This window comes from Rhizoctonia solani, chromosome 10, assembly GCF_016906535.1.
Source record: "Rhizoctonia solani chromosome 10, complete sequence".
Taxonomy (NCBI): domain Eukaryota; kingdom Fungi; phylum Basidiomycota; class Agaricomycetes; order Cantharellales; family Ceratobasidiaceae; genus Rhizoctonia; species Rhizoctonia solani.
In genome coordinates, this window is record NC_057379.1 from 926952 (window position 1) to 945312 (window position 18361).

General features: G+C 47.3%; 6 protein-coding genes across 6 annotated transcripts; 3 read left to right on the forward strand and 3 right to left on the reverse strand.

Annotated features, from left to right (window-relative positions):
- Window positions 1-994: 994 nt before the first annotated feature.
- On the reverse strand, window positions 995-3678 carry RhiXN_08477 (MATE efflux family protein; the record flags this gene model as incomplete). The annotated part of the gene is made up of 11 exons (XM_043328293.1): window positions 995-1078; window positions 1655-1800; window positions 1875-1974; window positions 2027-2132; window positions 2190-2384; window positions 2436-2654; window positions 2719-2838; window positions 2896-3035; window positions 3087-3330; window positions 3386-3417; window positions 3487-3678. The coding sequence occupies 11 exons, from the start codon at window positions 3676-3678 to the stop codon at window positions 995-997; spliced, it is 1578 nt and encodes a 525-aa protein (XP_043183678.1).
- Window positions 3679-3924: 246 nt separating this feature from the next.
- RhiXN_08478 (NMDA receptor-regulated protein) lies at window positions 3925-7374 on the forward strand (the record flags this gene model as incomplete). The annotated part of the gene is made up of 16 exons (XM_043328294.1): window positions 3925-3996; window positions 4055-4133; window positions 4188-4384; window positions 4441-4644; window positions 4702-4858; window positions 4911-5390; window positions 5449-5780; window positions 5831-5923; window positions 6013-6092; window positions 6145-6214; window positions 6263-6314; window positions 6364-6432; window positions 6488-6667; window positions 6717-6815; window positions 6866-7113; window positions 7177-7374. The coding sequence occupies 16 exons, from the start codon at window positions 3925-3927 to the stop codon at window positions 7372-7374; spliced, it is 2610 nt and encodes an 869-aa protein (XP_043183679.1).
- Window positions 7375-7606: 232 nt separating this feature from the next.
- RhiXN_08479 (ubiquitin carboxyl-terminal hydrolase) lies at window positions 7607-11368 on the reverse strand (the record flags this gene model as incomplete). Its single annotated transcript, XM_043328295.1, has 11 exons — window positions 7607-7876; window positions 7942-8891; window positions 8969-9109; window positions 9173-9464; window positions 9540-9716; window positions 9876-9947; window positions 10429-10662; window positions 10713-10781; window positions 10830-10875; window positions 10928-11157; window positions 11207-11368. 11 exons carry the CDS (start codon window positions 11366-11368, stop codon window positions 7607-7609), a joined length of 2643 nt encoding a protein of 880 aa, XP_043183680.1.
- Window positions 11369-11515: 147 nt separating this feature from the next.
- On the forward strand, window positions 11516-13070 carry RhiXN_08480 (Fatty acid desaturase; the record flags this gene model as incomplete). Its single annotated transcript, XM_043328296.1, has 5 exons — window positions 11516-11558; window positions 11613-11815; window positions 11870-12157; window positions 12217-12672; window positions 12750-13070. The coding sequence occupies 5 exons, from the start codon at window positions 11516-11518 to the stop codon at window positions 13068-13070; spliced, it is 1311 nt and encodes a 436-aa protein (XP_043183681.1).
- Window positions 13071-13711: 641 nt separating this feature from the next.
- Window positions 13712-14504, reverse strand: RhiXN_08481 (NAD(P)H-binding family protein; the record flags this gene model as incomplete). Its single annotated transcript, XM_043328297.1, has 2 exons — window positions 13712-14193; window positions 14249-14504. The coding sequence occupies 2 exons, from the start codon at window positions 14502-14504 to the stop codon at window positions 13712-13714; spliced, it is 738 nt and encodes a 245-aa protein (XP_043183682.1).
- Window positions 14505-17134: 2630 nt separating this feature from the next.
- On the forward strand, window positions 17135-17661 carry RhiXN_08482 (uncharacterized protein; the record flags this gene model as incomplete). The annotated part of the gene is made up of 3 exons (XM_043328298.1): window positions 17135-17342; window positions 17401-17570; window positions 17638-17661. The coding sequence occupies 3 exons, from the start codon at window positions 17135-17137 to the stop codon at window positions 17659-17661; spliced, it is 402 nt and encodes a 133-aa protein (XP_043183683.1).
- Between the last annotated feature and the right edge of the window lie 700 nt (window positions 17662-18361).

Consider the following 18361-nt stretch of genomic DNA (forward strand, 5'->3'; position numbering starts at 1 on the left):
AGATTTTTACCCACAAGCAGGTTTCCATCAACCCATACAATTCCACAAACTCAAATCTAAACCACTAGCCTGAACCAAGGGCGAGGACCATCGGTTGTGAGAAAGCCTGTCTTCGCCCCTTTCTATTTAATAGATTCATCGGGGTCCTATCAATTGGTAAAATCGATTATCGGATATACGTCCAAGTTCCATCCAGGTTTAGTGGAGTCGACGTGGAGATGGGAGGGCATCTGTAGTGCCCGAGACGATGATGTGTGTATTCTGAAAGGTGTTTAACTAATTCCGAGTTGGTTCCAGGGTTGAGATCTCAGGATGGAGGAATGTCACTTGCTTTGAATCCAAGGCAAAACGCGAGACATGTCCTCGTTCCCGTTAGTTCATTTTCAATTTGGGCGATTTTCTTGGCTTTCGAAGGATATGCGCTACGCGACTATGCTCAAGGTTAACTGAATTCGCCGATAACACTCCCGGATGTTCCAAAAGCAAGAAGGGTGAATATATTCAGATCCTATAAGCATATCCCCAAAAAACCAATGGCTTGCCGGAAACAATACCTTATCGCAGCCATTGACACATGTTGAACACTGAGGCCATATGTAGTTAACGTATACACGACGAAGCAAGCCAAATTGCAACGAGAGTGGGTTCTGGATATGCTTACATTACGGTTATGTTTCCACCAGGTCGGCGAAAAATCAATTTTCATTTGCATACATTTGAACGCTACCATAGAATTGATGCATTTACCCATAATCGTAATGACCTTGACGATCCTCAATTGGCACCAGGGTTAGTCCCCCCGTGTGCACGTCTTCCCGAAGCTACCAAATTCGGCCTCCGGTGCAGCCTGCCGAGGCCGCTTGATCTTGTAGCTAAATTATCTCCCCGGTGGACATCAAGGAACTGCGGCCGAAAACGATCACGTTCTGGAGAATATTATATTGGGCATCCAGACTCTCGTCCTTGACAAGTATACTTCCCGCATATAGAAAACTCACGAAGTATCGATAATATAAACTCTGAACTGGTTGCCATAGAATGGGATATCTGAGAGGGAAGGGCGTTGTTTCCGGTTAATCTATCGGCCCAGTTAATCACACGGTACCACGGCACGCTAAGACTAATTTGTGGCGCATACACTGGGGTGTGGCGTAGAGATTGACTATGCGAAGGGTGGTCAAAGGCGTTGACGTTTGCATGGACCCCAGCATACCTTACAGACCTCACGACATGCGATAAAGGTCATTTTAGTTGATGTTATAGTCAAATAATCGACTTAGGCATGCTCGATCACCATACACTGTCCTGAAAGCCAAACGCCTTAAACTGAGGTAGGACTGATCGCCAATATGTCGGTTAGGTTTGTATATCTTATATCGTATAGATCAAGACCTTGAATATCACTTTCAGAATTAGTCGAGAAATGATCTGCGTCGATGTTTTAAACGAAGCTCGTGGGGGCAGGTGACGTCCGACCGTTGTTAACAGTCGCTATTTATAGTATTCCTGAGCCTGTAGGTCTACAACGATACCGAGGTGGATGTGCGATTACAGCAAAATGGGAAATTAACTGTCGGAGGAAACCGTGGGCGTTGATGTATAACTAACTAGACTTGGGCGGCTCCCTCGTGTTCTCAGCCAGCCTCTCTCGCACCTTAGAAACTTCGAGGTTCCAGTTAGTTTTGTATACGACAAATATTGAGATGGCGGCTGCACAGAATAGTGCAATAGCAAGTCCAGCCCAGAGCCCCTTGAGTCCTAGATCAGCCCAAAATGCCAACGCAACACCGACAGGTAAACCTGTGTATTACTTTGTTAGCTAAACCATATGTTTGGTTTACTTGGGATGTGAGCCCTTATGATTTCGAGCTTACCAATAATATAATATGAGCATATATTGATTATGGCACCGAGGCCGAGCATTCCCCGAGCTCTTAGAACACCGTCGCTTACAGCTGTTGCTCCATCAACAACCTAAAGGGTTAGTAGTTAGCAAGAATACGGCCAGGTTGAAAACGGAGTATACCTGGAAAAGCGCAACTAGAGGAAGTACAGACGCAACAAGCGACGCAACGTTTTCATCGTTGTTGAACAAATATCCCCAATTGGTCCGGAAGGTCATAAAGATCGTGCTAGGATGATGATGCCCTTTAGACTGGGGTAAGGTCCAATAGATTATTGATCCATACCTAAGGGTTAGAGCTATTATCAACGACATCCCGATGGCAGTTTCAGCTGCTAGTTTGGCCATCTGTGCTTGTCCTGAACCTAGGAGATTCCCTACCCTTACTGTGGTAGCCATTCCAAGGGAGTAGGGTGTCTGAAATGCAGTTGAACTCGATGTTAGAAGAACGCTCTGCGCCGCCAGCGGGACGGGACCCAGTCTGCACCGTATGAATGAAGGAGAAATCAATACGGAACCATAGTAGACTTACTGGGAGGCTGCCAGAGCTACGAATTCCCAGGACCACCATTCACTAGCTATTTGTCCCACTCCTGAGAGCCCCAGCCTGAATAGCTTTCCGATTTCACGAAAACATTGTCTATTGATAGGGTGAAATGCGGTGTTTGGGATGAACCACCGTGCATATACCAACGAAATGATGGCCATCAAATTGAACGATAAACTGCTGGCAATTGGGGCTCCGATGAAGCTATATATGTCCATCGATCAGAGTAACCAAAGCCAGGTTTCTGTATATTAAAGTCCAGACTTACCCAGCATTCACGGGCTCTGGACCCCATACAAGGAGCCAGCACAATAGAGCGTTGATAGGCGCGGTTACGGCCATGATCATGGTAGGGATGTGCACGAGGCCTTGTGCTTGGTAAAATCGTCTAGAAGTGTGGGCGGATGTCTATGCCAGGTACCAAGGGGCCAACAGAACTGCTTACCTTAGAATTATGCTAATAGCTTGGCCTGGTAAGCTGAAACTGAACCAACGCAAATACACCCCAGCCAGGTGTGCAATGGCTGGCTCCTGCCTGAGCTTTAGTAGTATCGCCTCGGCGTTCAACCAAATGAAGAGAATAGGCTATGCTGTAGTAAGCATTGGCCCGACGTGATAATTCATGATTGTACTTACAACTAGTATTAGTGTAACCAACACCATCATTCTTTGGGTCCAGAGGCCAACGTTCTCAGGCCGGCCGCTAGTCCATGCTTGTGGTAACAATGAATCAAGCGCGCTCGCAAAACCATGGATTATGCTTAAACCTGTCACATTTGCTGTCATAGACCCCAAAGTGGAGCCCGCAAGGGCATCAGTTGATATGTGCCCGATTGATATTACCGAGGCCATCATGAGGGAATACTCAAGGATCTGAGTTCTATGAGAAAAGTATTCAAACTTGGGCAGGAGTACGAATAAGCACACAAGCTTACCCAAATATTGGGAGAGCGTAACGGAGTAAGACCTGACCGAATTTGTGGGAATAACATAGAGCGGGCTAAATACGTATATGGCCTGCTTTGATGGAACTCACCCAGCTCTCAGCCTTGATAATAGAGATAGTGTAAATTAGACGTCCATCTCTATGCTTTTGTGGTAGTAACGGTGTATTCTCTGACACTGGACTAGCTGTGAGAGTGTTTGGTGTTGCTGATTGGGTGTAAACAGTAGTGTCGTCACGAGAGTTTTCAAAATCAGTTCCTAATGTCTGAATAGATGCGGCCATGGTAATTTATGAGTGTTATATGTGTATCGTTTGAGTCCCTATCCACAGCAGCGATATCACATACGGTGCCTATCTGCTTAAGCACAAGGACGGCGGCAGAACGAAAAGCAAAAGACAAGATATGTAATTTCAATGATTCAAACTGAACAAATTCGTAGACCGTGGACCGGCGCCTAAGAGGCATTGAGCTCATCGAACAGATTTTCGTTCAACCACCCAATAAAACGCCCCAGTCTTGCGGACGAAATGCCACCGAAGGCACTCCCCAAGCCGGTAGTCCTTGCTTCCAAGGAACAATCATTGTTCAAGGAACTGTTGGTACGCAGTTCATTTAAATGGATAATATTGAATATACGCATAACACCCTTGTCCACAGAGTCTTTACGAGACTAGGCAGTATAAGAAGGCCATTAAGACGGCCGACACTATATTGAAGAAGGCACCTACCCATGGGGGTAAGTAGATTTACCAGGACACCATATTACTTTGTGTCAACTTTAATTACACAGAGACGATATGCATGAAAGGGCTGGTGTTCACAAACATGCCAGGTAAACGAGATGAAGGTGTTGAACTGGTCAGGAAAGGACTCGCACTTGGATTAGAATCCCACATCTGCTGGCATGTATATGGTCTGGTCTTGAAGCAGGACAAGAATTATGCGCAAGCGCTGGGTGCGTATAGCAGGGCATTGAAATACGATGTGGTGAGTTCTATATTTAGAAACGGATATCCACATATGCGTGATGTGGTAAAAATTAGGACAATATGAATATCCTCCGAGACGCTGCCCAGCTGCAAATGCAGCTCCGGCAGTTCGATCAACTTGTGCAAACGCGACACACCCTACTGGCATTGAGGCCAACCATGAGACAAAGTTGGGTTGCCCTTGCCGTAGCCTACCAAATGAATGATGACCTCGAGAGAGCCGACAAGGTTCTAGTGAGCTACAAATCAATGCTCAAGGTGGGTACTTCGGTTTTGGTATCGAACTTAACATGACAAACTTGATTTTTCATATAGAACGTTCCGGATTACGATTTCGAACACTCGGAGTTGCTTTTGTATCATTTGCGCATCATGGAGAATTTAGGAAAACATGAGGAAGTACTTGCAGCACTGGATGTATATTCGAAGCAAAGGCAGATTCTCGATCGGACGGCCATTGTTGAATTTAGGGGTGCGTGATACGTGCATTAAGCTTCATGGTTAATTCGTTGACCCGGCCTCAGCTCGCAATCTCAGCCAGGCAAACAGGAAAGCGGAAGCCGCGCATGAATGGACAACTTTAATAGAGCAGAATTACGAGTCGTACGCATACTATCGAGGGCTCCTGTCTACCCAGGATATTGATCTCGGTAAGAATACGCTGGAGTATTCTGCAGGGGTTCAAAAGTCTGATATGGAGCAACTAGATAATTTGACCGGCGAGTCACGATCTGCTGCATTGGCTTCACTCAAGAAGCTCGTGACACAATACCCAGGTGCTACTGCCCCCAAGCGACTTTCACTGGACGTTGCATTGGGTGAAGAATTCAGAGGGCTTGTTGAGCCCTACATTTGGACTGGCCTACAGCGAGGAATTCCGTCGCTATTTGTAGACATCAAATCTTTGTACAAAGAAGACGAGAAGCGGGTGGTTGTAGGAGAAATTGTAGAAGGCTTCTTACCCAAGCTCAAGCCTCAAGATGAACCAAAGGAGCCAAAACTTGGTAGGTTTACAAAAAAAACAAACTTGAAGAAACAGAGCTTAGTATTCATGTGTTATAGCCACCAACGGGGAAGCAAAGCCTGAACCACCTACCACCTACCTTTGGGCGCTTTACTTCCTCGGACAACACTACTCTTACTGTGGTAACCAAGAGAAAGCTCTCTCTATTTTGGATACAGCCATTGCACATACACCAACACTACCAGAGTTATACACCGCGCGAGGGCGAGCGTTGAAACGCGCTGGTGATTTCGTGCGCGCTTCTCTAGCGGTAGAAGCTGGAAGACTGCTCGACGGTCAAGACCGATGGCTCAACGGCAAATCCGCCAAATACGCGATGCGTACCGGAAGAGTCGAGGATGCTCAAAATCTACTGGGTTTGTTTACCAGGGTAAGCCTAATCTCATTGTCGTTATTGTATTATCCTTATGGTTGGGCTAGAAAGATGCTGTGAGCCCTAGTACCGACCTGACAGAAATGCAATCGCTTGTGTACCTACTTCAAGAGGGAGACGCGCACAAGAGGGCTGGTAGGGTGCCTATGGCGCTTAAGCGGTATAATGCTGTTGCGCAGGCGAGTCGATTGTTTATTTATTTCCGACCAACTTACCCAATTCAACATAGATATTTGATGACATCTGGGATGACCAGTATGACTTCCACTCTTATTGCATACGGAAGTATACTTTGAATATTTACACCGAGTGGGTACTATCTCGCGGTTGGTTATTCAAAAGTTTTGACTAGGGGGTTCAGCACGATTCGCTGGGAGGATCGCATTAGAGAACATAACGCATACAGAAAGGCGGCAGTTGAAGCGGTCAAGGTAGGACAAAGCCAATATTGGTGAAATGGTATTAATGAGGCGCTTAAGATCTACATTCGGTTACACGACGATCCCAGTCTTGTTGCCGCTTGCACTCCCAGTACGCCTATCACTTTCGGAATTTATGGTTTGCTGACGCACCATGTTAGAGCTAACGTCTGAAGAGAAAAAGGCGAAAGCCAAAGCGGTCAAGGCTGCATCAAAAGAGCCGAAGAAGTGTAAGAAATACCACTTCGACTGGCTGACGGAACGCGCTAAACTTTATCATTAAAGCAAACAATGCAAAAGAGGAAGAAATTCCTCCGCCAAAAGACGACGACCCAGATGGTCTGAAATTGTTGAGTCAGGCAAATCCAATCGAACAGGCTTTGAAATTGTTGCGACCACTAGAGGCGCTCCAGGTTCAGGATGTTGACGTCTGGTTGATGGTCTATGACGTTGCGATCCGGCGCAGTGAGTATAGTTTGTACTATCGTCCCACCCCATCCTAATGTTGGGTTAGAAAAGTACCTCCAGGCAATGAAGGCCTTGAATTTAATCAAGAAGCTGTCTCCTGATCACCACGAATTGCACTGGCGAGTCGTCGACTTTAGGTTACAAAGTGAGCTCACGTCCCTGCTATCTCACTCGATTCTAACGATAATCCTATAGCTGCGAGCGAGACGGCGCTCGATGCCTCGGTCAAAGCAGCCATTGACCAATCCCTCAACGAGCTGATCCCGCTCCAACAATCCCCCGAAGCCTTCAACACCCAGTACCTCCAACGTGTCTCCACTCCGGTTGCAAAATTCGGAAGTGCCCTAGCCGCACTCAAGATCCATGGAGCTGAACCCGGACAAGCAGAGGCCGAGGGCTTGATCTTCCAGGTCCTTCATCCAGAGGCCAAGGCATCTATTCAGGTACGCATATATTTCAGTTCTTGACAACATACGTTTTCTAATTTGAAGCTTTTGTTGTATTAGGACTTACTGGAGGGCGTCAATCTTCTGCAAGATGTGGTCAAATCCAAAAGGGTTGACGAATTTAGGGCCGAAGGGCAAAAGCTACACCCATTATCGACCGCACTTCGAACAGAACAAGAGCTCGAGTCGTTACGGTCTGAGCTCGTGGGGACTGGGCAAAAGGCTGAAGAAGCCAAACCTGTGACGGATGCGAAGTAAACAACTGGTATAATGTCCAATAGCATACATCTACATCTTGAATGAGCATGCACACCATATATTGATCGATTTTTGTGAAAAAAACAAAACAAAAACAAAACAAAAAAACGCAAATTGAATATTTCTATTCAAACATACAGAGCAAAAACATCGTCGTACAAACAGATCTATCTCCCCTCCAAGCCCAGAACCACCGAATAGATAAATTAGGACAACACTCGCAAGTCCATAGTTAGTCATAGAACCGCTCGTAGAAGCACAGGTATGCCTTGGCTTTGGACACTTCTTCAAACGATACGGGACGTACGGTCGTATCGCTAATGTACACCCACGGTCGCTTGTACTTGTCTTCGGCTTTGGTTGTCTTGCTCTCTTTGCCAGCCGCATCCTTGTCCTTGGCTTCACTCGTGAGCTCCTCCACATTACTTGGCGCATCCTCGGTTTCAGGAGTAACGACCGGCTGGGGCGGGAGAGCGATATACGCGATATAATGCCCGCCGATCTATACAAGCCAGACCCATTAACATACAGCTCCAAGTCAACAACAGCACCAACAACGGCACGTACCATGGACCCGATATGCACAACCACAGCATACAACCTATACTTTACCGGCACCTCCTTATCCTTCTTGTGCCCAAACCATCCAACCCTTTTGCTACGACCCTTGAGTCCGTACTCTTCCCGATTAGGCGCCACAAAGGGCGCGATATCCAACACTTCCGGAAACGCAACAAAGTCGTCCAGTTTTCGGAGAGATCCAAAGAGCAAGGACCCCGCTCCTGCGACTTGGTGGAACCGCTTGAGGTGGATGACAAGTACGGGTGGTGGAGTAGCGATCAGGTATCGTTTGAGAGCTCGGCGGTGGATGTACTGCTGGGACCTCGGTATCGCGGGGAGCTGTGCGAGGCTGATGGGTGTGCGAGGGACGGGGGCGATAATCGCTGGTCCTTCCGTCGATGAATTCACGCTCGTTGCTGATTCACCGCGGACAAAGGAAAGGTGGGGAGGACGTGGCGGCGGTGGGGTATCAATGTCCGGGAAAGGTTTCGCCCTTTCAGCGTCCGGGGAAGTCATCTCTATTACGGGGATCGGTCCGGTAAGGTGAGTAGGTCCGTCTGTCATTGGTGCTGAATTTGGACGGGGCAATACCGTATCTCGTGCCCATTGTTCGGGACCGGCACCCAATCCACTTGTCGATGCTGGTCTAAGGGGAACCACCACGCTCGGTCTGGGTCTCTCCAACTCTTCCTGATCTTCACTCGATGAATCCGAGTCGGAGCTTGAATCAGACGAGGCGTATGCAGAATCGCTTGCGCTTCCTGTTCTTGATCTTGATCTTGATTTCTTGGCCAACGGGACGCCGTGTGCGATCTTCCAGCATCGCCGACACGCAAACGAGTTGTCACCTTCGAGGATCTCAACGGCTGTGAAGCTTCGAAGGGCATCTGTGATTGAACCTCGGCCAGAAGAGAGTTTGAGCCAGACGTCGTCAGGCGGAGGGCGTGTGAATGGGTCTATGATCGAGAAACGAGAATACAAGGAAGCGTATGGATCAGTTGATTGAGCCATCAGTGGGTATACCCAAACACACCTCTTGACATTCCTAGCCCATCTACAGTGCCTTTCAACAGGGCCAACGGATTCGTCGGACCGGTGACATTCGTATCAGCCAAGACTCTCCTCAAATACGCAGCCTCGTTCTTTCGAGTAGGCGAAACCGAACGGGATATACCTAGATCCAGAGCCCCATATCAGTCCTCTTCCCAGATCAGCAATACCAGCCAAAATGGCCTACCATTAACATGACTAGGCTTGCGTTCTGGCGAACCAGGCCTCGTAGACACCCGTTCTTCCAATACCTCTTTGTCCTTGTCCTTGTCTTTATCCTTTTCCTTCCCTCGCTCTTTACTTTTCTCTCGTCCCCGCTCTTTACTCTTATCCTTATCCTTATCCTTGTCCTTTCGTTTCCATCCCTGCAACGAGACTCTCCTCCCAATTCTCGCTCCCACCGAACTCGATTCGTCCCGGTCATGCCCGTCTTCAGTTGATATCTGAACAGTAGACAAACGGGCTTGTGGGTGTGCTGCCTATCTCCTTACATATCAGACATATCCCTAACTGCCTTATGATGCGCCAAAAACATAAAATAAAGGAGGACTTACCGCGCCTTCAGCCGGGACTAGAGCAAGCGTCGAGGCCGATTCTTCGTTTTCGGCAGAGGGGAACGGCACACTTGGCGCCAGGCTAGTTTGTGAAACCGGCATGGTGGGGGGCGGAGTTCTTGGTGGGGTAGGAGCAGTCGCTTTTCGAAGTTTGTAGAGAAACTTGAATTTGTCGCGCTGGGGTACCCGAGTGGATTAGCGTTAGATCGTCATCGGTGAAGCAGAGGAGGAATTGAGTCGGATCCGAGGTTGGACGAGGATGTGCGGTAGTTATGATAACTTGGGTCCCCCGTCCAAGGGGACGTAATACCAAGTCTTGGATGTATGAATGCCTACCTTTTTCTCTTTAACATCGTCCGGCTTGATACTGAGCGAGAGATCCATGAAATCTTCATATGTATGGGATATCTATACAACGAGTACCAATTAGCAAGAATGATCGACTCGCTCGAGAGAAACACAACGCGTGAAATCTGGAATGCAAAACGTGTAATCTCCAAGGCAAAGAAAACTCCAGCATACTGAATCTCGGTCTCTCGAGTATGGCTGAACCTCAGCCCCAAGACAGACAAATACATGAAATTCAACCTCCCCAAAGAGGAGATTGGCGCTGACGACAAATGAGATCGTGGGGGATGTTCCTGAATTGGGACGGATCTCCGGGTCATCGCGATGTGTGTGGATCCGTGAGACCTAGGCTCAGTGCACAGCCAGCGCGCAGTGACGCAGTAGTAGTTCATAGGGGGAAAGGAGAGATGCTGCGCGCGCGTCGCGCACTAAACCCGGACAAACGGCACAGCACGTAATGATGCAGACCAGAGGATGACAAGATGGGATAGTTTGACAGAGGGTGACGGCAATTACTCACATGTTTACATCCTTCACATACAAGGATGGACGCCAGCGTCCCACCGAATACCATGTCCGCAAAGGGGATAGGAGGGTCAGAGTCGATCGAGGTGGAAGATTGCCCGTTTGTCCCGTTGATGGAGGTCGGCACATCGTTGGCTGATACTAAAAGTAGGCGGTTTGACATGAGAACGCCGAAGCGAATAAATTTAGACGTACTCTGACTGTGTCGTTTAGTTGTTGAGGATGGTGGGAGATTTCGTTTCTTAATCATCTGTAATGCTATATGAGCAGAGTAGTATCACAGGGGGCAGGCGGACGTACATCAAGCTCCTCCATCCTCATTCCGTCGAGTAAATGCCTGAGCAACTCATGTGCATCTTGTTGTCTGTACTACACTGAATATAAGCGTGGTTTCCTGTCCACAAAGTAACCACTCACACCAAGATACTGTTCATACTTGGCACCAATCTGACCAAGCAACTCCCTTGACGCCGTATCAGCCCCTACGACCACCCGACGAGCGCTATAGGACACACCTGGGAGTAAGCGTCGTCTTGCCAATCTGCCTGGCATACAAAGCTTCGTCTTCGAACTTGAGAAATGCATCGGAAATGGGCATGCCTCGTTCCCATTCTCTCTTCACTCCGGGCGGACCACGGGCATTGGTCAGTGCTGGACTGCGAGACGGGTACAGGTGTGATTCATGCTCCAAGTCAGGTGGGGGGTTAAACGTAATCAATGATTGGAGTAGTGGTGTCGCTGTCAGCTGGAAAAGCCAAGTCAGCCCGGCTCATGGACCAAAGGAGTAAACTCACCGACTGCAGCGTCGAATTCAAAAAACAACTATTTCCCAAATTTACAAATCCCGGTGGAAGAGTCAAGCCAGGAGGAAGCTCTACTGGTGTTGCCTGAAATCCAAACTTATCCTGGTATGCCTTGCGACGAGCTGCGAGTTCCGCCTTTTCCTTCTTGCCCATCGTTGGCGAGTCGAGTGTCTGCGATCAGGTATAGGGACCCTGACACGGGGTGCACGTGATGCGGATGAGGACCCTGAACGCACGTGGCTCTTCGCGCTACTTAATTGAATCCTTTTTCACCGACAGACGACGACCGTGTCTGCTATAATGATTTCTCCGACTCCGGGTTCGAGCTCAGCGCCTCTAATAGGTGAGCAGGGATTACAGATTAGTTCAACGCGTGCTAATAGCTTGAATAATGCAGATTTCAGTCTATTTGGAGGTGCCGAGTCGTTATCCGAAGGCCGACCCAGCCCTAAGCATCCACGTCGAACAGTCACGGTATCCCCCACTGCGGCAGATGTTCAAATTCCCAAAGCACCTCAAGATCCCTCGGATTTTCTATGGTTAATGACAGAAGAACCACACAGGAGTCGGAGGCAGGCCATCCTAAAAGCTCATCCTGAGGTATATTCACTTCGATTCTTTCCTATTCTATCCTACTCACTTTGCGCTGGACAGGTGACAAAACTCATGGGCTATGAGCCTCTAACTAAATACGTTGTATCTGGTGTTGTGGGACTTCAAATTGCAACGGCCTACTACCTCATCCGTGTCCTACGCGCTTCGCCGCTCTCGGTTCCATTTCTCCTAGCATCATACGCGATCGGAGGAACGGCCAATCACAACCTGTTCCTTGCTGTTCACGAAATAACGCATAACCTTGCGTTTAAAGGTGTCAAAGCCAACAAGCTATTCGCGATGTTTGCGAATCTGCCAATTGGGATTCCGTATGCCATTACGTTCAAGGTGGGCCCCCTTTTGTCGTGCTCCTTGATCACGAGCGAGGTACTAATGAGGGTCATTAGCAATACCATATTGAACACCACAAACATCTAGGCGAAGACGGAATCGACACTGACCTTCCGTCCCGACTCGAAATGCTTTGCTTGCAAAACGTAGCAGGCAAAGCCTTCTTCTGGTCCGTTCCTGCTCTTTCTCCTTTCGCGCATAGCCCCAACTCACACTTCACTTGCTCGCACAGTACATTCCAAATCCTCTTCTACGCCCTCCGCCCCGGATTCATCCGTTCCCAAAAGCCAACGCCATACCACTTCCTCTCGATCGTCACTCAACTCGCCTTCGACCTCGTTCTGTACCTCTGGCTCGGCCCTCATGCTCTCATATATCTCATTATGAGCAGTTTCTTTGCAGGAAGTCTTCACCCATGCGCAGCGCATTTCATCGCGGAGCACTACTTGTGGGATGGGCTCGACCAGGAAACGTACTCTTACTATGGCCCTTTGAATATATTGGCATACAATGTCAGTCTTCTTCCCCTTACTTCTCTATGCGTTTTTTTTTTCTTTGGTCACTGATCAATGGACCAATTAATAAACAGGTCGGATACCATAACGAGCACCACGACTTTCCCTCTGTCCCCTGGACCCGTCTTCCCGCACTGCGTAAACTCGCTCCCGAATTCTACGACACGATCCCGAGTCACCCAAGTTGGCCTATGCTCACATATCGATTCATATTCGACCCAGATGTGGGTCTATATTCCCGCGTCAAGCGAGCACCCAAGGAAAGCCAGGCTAGACTTGCTCGCGAGGGCAAAAATGCAACGGCGGGACAAGGTAAAGAAGAAGAGAGAGGTGTAGGCGTAGACAGGGGCTACGCGAGCGATGAGGAAGAGTGCGGGAAGAATAAAAAGGCTTGAGAGGAGGTTGACTAGAAAAAAATTCCACTCGTGGATAGATTCATAGATTCATATATCCCGTTTCACTACCCCGGTATTTTTGAGAGACTTTTTTCTGTAAGATTTACTCTACACTAGGACCTTTTTTTGTGATGCATGTGTGTATGGTAATGCTTCTTTGCTAACACGCGTTCATTTTTTTTTCTATTGAGTGGTACGATTATGTGTTTGGTTTCATGCGCCGAGGACTTACGGGGCTGCATGCATAAGAAGTGTCTCTCCACGGATTGGACACAAGACCGAGATCGAGCGGGATTGATACAAGTGTGGGTATATGCGTACAAGTTAATGCGGCTCCCATCTTGGCTGGGTTAAAGCTTGATCTTGTAGTAAAGGAGACTGTTGATTTCTTACTTACCCATTTAATGAGCCTTCTAGTAGTGTGTGCGCAACGTGTTTGGTATGCCCTACAAGGACTAGCCGGAGTGGATGAACTAAAAAGCAAAAATTAACTTGCGTACGGTAAAAACAACGGGAAACAGGGAGGACTGAATATAAGAGATTCATCACACTCACATCATATCTATATTGACACACTATAGCTAGAACTAGGGGGAAACATTCATAATATCTAGTATACATTTATCAACTCCAATCCCGGACTAGTACGCAACTACCCAAGGCTTCCCCGCCCACCTATTCCAATCCTCCAGCACCTTCTCAACTACAAAGTGCCCGACGTCCGCCCTTGATACCGTCCAAGCGCCTGTGAGCTCATCCCCAACTCTATACGCATCCGAGTCCTTATCCGCCAGACATGCTCCGCTAGTCAACAGAGCTGGCCGCACGATGACTACATTCTTCGGATCGAACCACCCTTCAATATTCGTGGCTTGATTAATAGTGTTCTCCTGTCCGATCTTGTCCTCGTGAGGCACCTTCAACAGCCCGGAATAAAATGCCTTGAGTGGCCAGGGGAGTAGCGAATGAGAACGCTCGTCGAGCCCGTTCGAAGTGACGGTTACAAGCCGCGGTCTAATGTTCGAGTCTTTGATGATAGAGAGAAGGACGTTCATGCTTCGTGTGGTAACGTCGGCTGGGGTGATAACGAACCCCTTTGTGAGTGAGAGCGATGGGTCGCCGCCTACAGAATAGGTCAGAGCTCCATAAATACACGTAGATAATCTTTGTGGACTTACCGATACCAAAGAATATCAACTCTAGCTTCCCATCGGCGTTGGCCGTGTTGACCGCTTTCTGGACATCTTCCCGGACCAGAGCATCGCCACGTACAAGCTTGGCCAAGCCACTCTGGATGTAGCCCTTCATAGACGGGTCAGACTCCATCACGTCGGGCTTGCGGAGTAACAAGGTGCATGTATGCCCCTTTGCGAGGAGGCGTTGCGCGACAAAGTAACCAATGTTGCGAGAGGCACCAAGGAGTAATACGTGCATGATTCAGAAATGCTATGAGCTGGGATAGGAATGAAAATGAAGCAGGAATTCGAATTCTGAGGCTTGAGCATGGCTCGAGTCCCGTACTTATATCTCACAGTGGCTCGGCGCAGAGGAAGACTCATAATTGCCCGGCCATCTTTCTAAAGGCAAACCGTGATGCGAACGGGGATTGCCTTATATCACGTGGTATCGGCCATGGGGGTCAACCGAGGCGAGCTCGGGGTGAGATATACCAAAAAGGGTAGTTGTCCTGTTATGTCGACTGCTTCGGCCTCGGGGAGTGAGGAGCTCAGTAATGCGGTGACCCGCTCGCTTCGTCACCGGCTGCGCTTTAGGCCGACCAACTGATCCCTAGCATAGCACTTGAGCCTACACCCCCTTCTAATTCCACGCGTTTCGTGTCATTCAGAATACACGTAGATTAGTTAATCCGAGCTCAGGCATTTTTGATGACATTACTCTGTTCTTTGTCAGTATTTGGGACGATTAATATACCCACTGCCAAGATCAGATGTAGAAGAGTATTGCTACGAATACAGTTTCTTAACGTCTCAAGGATTCCTACCCGATCAACCATGTCAGCTAGAGATATATGAGTTATTGAACTTACGCCATTTATTCTACACACACGATCGGGCTCGTACCAACAATGACTACCCACTTGAGTAAACTTCAACATTACATCTATAAAATTTAACCCGAAACTACATAAACCCAACTACTAGTACAAGATAGAGAGCGAGGAAAGCTTGGTTACCGAATTTCTTAATGCACATACAATTTAAATGCAGTGTTATGGAAAGTTCCAGTCGTTTATTGGGTTAGGGTCATCTTAAAGAATACTCTATCAAGAGTTGATCATTATTGATAGACTTTGTAGAGCTTCACCTTATTTGAGTCTGATCGCAACGAGCCGAGAGGAAATAAAGATATTTTTGTAGTGCACTCGATCAAGCAGCTGAGAGGGTGGAATACACGCTGATGAATGATTAGGTTACTTCGGTTAATTCACTGTTTATTAATCCGGTATTTGGGATCAGCTTTTGACCTCGTGATTAGAGCTAACCCCCGATCCTACGTACAGAATGCCTTGCGCATGCTAACCTTTGCATAAATACAGTATACGCACTTTATTAGAGTTGAAATATTGTCTGTCCAACCCAGCGCGTCCCGGAAAATAGTAGGTCAGAGGCTGAAACTATCATTGGGAGCTGCGATACAATGCATGAACTAAGCCCTTGGTACAGTTGTATTCAAGTTATATGTCGTATATGCGCAGTTTCGCGGACTCAAATATCCATAAATAATTTGGAGGCTTTCAGACCGAATCAGCAGCTTTGTTTGGGAAGGAACACTCATAACTTGACACATGAGAGCATTGGTGAGCGGAGTGAATTCAATGGTCACTTCACGATCGAAATTCCATAAGATTGAGGAAAAGCATTCCCATGAGAGCAAGCTGGAAGCTTCGTCCCCCTATAGCTAGAGTAAGGCCACCATTGTCATTCCCTTTAGTTTGAATTTCTCAAGCATTTGAACTATAGAAAGCAATTCTGAGCAATATTCACCTCTTCAGCGTTACTCAACCCCTGGTCACACCCCTGGTTTATGGCGATCCATTTGCTGCTCGTATCAGAATGATTCACCTTTGTTATGGGACCTTTGTTGGCGGAGTTTTCGAGGAAATGAAAGTACAGCGCTGGAAGACAGAGCATGCTCAATCCGATCGATCAAGTGACGCACTGGGTGCGTTCAATAGCCTTCGTGCCCCGGATTGTCTGTTTGATGTGTACTACGTCCGGATTGGATAGGAAGCCCTTCATTCGGGTGTTTACGGTCCCACAGGTTGTCTATTGTAACCACCATGAGCTAAACCTAGTCAATAATGATAGTCCGAAGTCAAAGGCTATTGTTCAGACTCCCGGGATCACGCGGACCTGTGAACCACAGTTCTATTCGTTTGTTCAATCCAATGGAGATTTAATGACATAATTAGTTTTCAGTTCAGTTCTTTTCCCGATCATAATTAGAGAATATGGCATTGTGCAACCCGGTGTGGTGGGTACGTGACTGTCACTCTGCCATTACTTATCCTCTCAGAAAGCACACTGTGTATTGTTTACTTTGCTTTGATGGTCAGTGAGCTTTTATTGATCTTTTATGTGCGTTCTCAAGTAGATCAAAACCAATTTTACGTCCGAAGACATCTCTGTTCTCACTGTTGCTCCGAGCAAAATATATGCGTATTACGTAAGAAACTTACGTGCAAAAGTGTTATCTCGATTATAGAAAACTTTATTGGGCCTTACTGCTGCACGGTTTAATTTATTATATCAACTCTGTTATAACTCAATCAATCATTTGTAAGTTCACGAATGGCAACCTGAGTGTTTGTGAAGGCAGCTATGCGATTCATCCAGGAATATTGCCACTCCAAAAGTCTGCTGTCGCCAAAATAATCCATCATCATTACCATCTAGTTAAGCGATCATATCATAATATATTAATACTAACAAAATTGCCTCTTTTCCCACTGAGTTGGTCCCATAATCAGGGGGGTTTCAGGGATCTGCGATGACCTCCAAGCCTAAGCCCCTATACCAACAATCGCTTTCGACCCAACGACCATGCCTCTCAAGCTAAGATCTATAGCTGCTCTCATGCTTCTCACTGGTATCCTATATGTAACAATGGAATCAATGGAAACAAAAATAAGAGATGAGATTCATTCCGGGAAATACGGGGTTCTTCATTGGCTTTATACCGGTCTATCATTTGCAGGAGGAGCCACATGTGGTTATATTATCACTCTTACCCCGATCTGGAATATTTTACGTGAGTTCTCATAGAGTTAATGGCATTATATCTTGTTCATAATTACGCTCATGTTTAGAGGGATGGTTCTTCTACCTGCCGGAAGATGACGAACATATTGATTCTACACTCGATATCAATCCAAGAGGCAAGATGCGGGATCGTTCAGGAGCCAAAAAGGACCAGCTGAAAGTAGATCAGTCAAGCCTTTGTGTTATTGAGGGAGCAAGAAAGATAAAAAGTCAAGGGGTGAGTCTGTTGCTTGCCAAGATCTTCAAGCCGACCGTGGTCCGAAACTTACCAAGTGTCTAACTAGGAACCGATGGCGAGCTCCTCGTAATTTCGGCTTTACTGGATGTTGCGCTCGCATGAAACAACATGGCTTCTCGCCATTTGATGTCTTTTTCGTTTCGATAATAAATGCCAGCGTGCGGGGACTTTTGCATGTAGACATTGTAATAAGATGGCCACCGGCTTTATGCATAGAGGATCCCAACCAAAGAACCAGTCAAAGTTATTGATTGGGAGATAAAGCGACACAAATCAACTAAAATTGCGCACTTACTTGCACTTTGCTTTGACGGTGACATACCTAAATGAAACGTAGCGAGCATCATATACAAATAATCTACGAATTCGATGTCATAGGCCATCACAGGTCGGTGTCTAGGGAAATTTTGGGCTCCCTTCGGGCTTACGAGGAGGCTGATGGGCTAATAGGTCGCTTCTGTATGATCATAAAACACCAGGCTTTATGCGGACCTTGCCTTGAGCTATCAGACTTACGCATATACTTCAGATGCCCCTCTCCGTTCTAATTCCATGGATGCCATGGGTTTCCGTAGTTGGAGTGCCAGCATGGAGCACGCCATTGATCCAAGCTCTTGCGCGATGACCAGATCGTATCTAATCGCACTAGGGAATGTTTTTCGTCCGACAAAGAACGAATGAGTAGATTATATGACGTTGAAAGGTCGCTCTTGGGTTTAGCTATGTTGTGTGAAGGGAAGTTCATACCACGGTCCCTTGAATTACGTTCA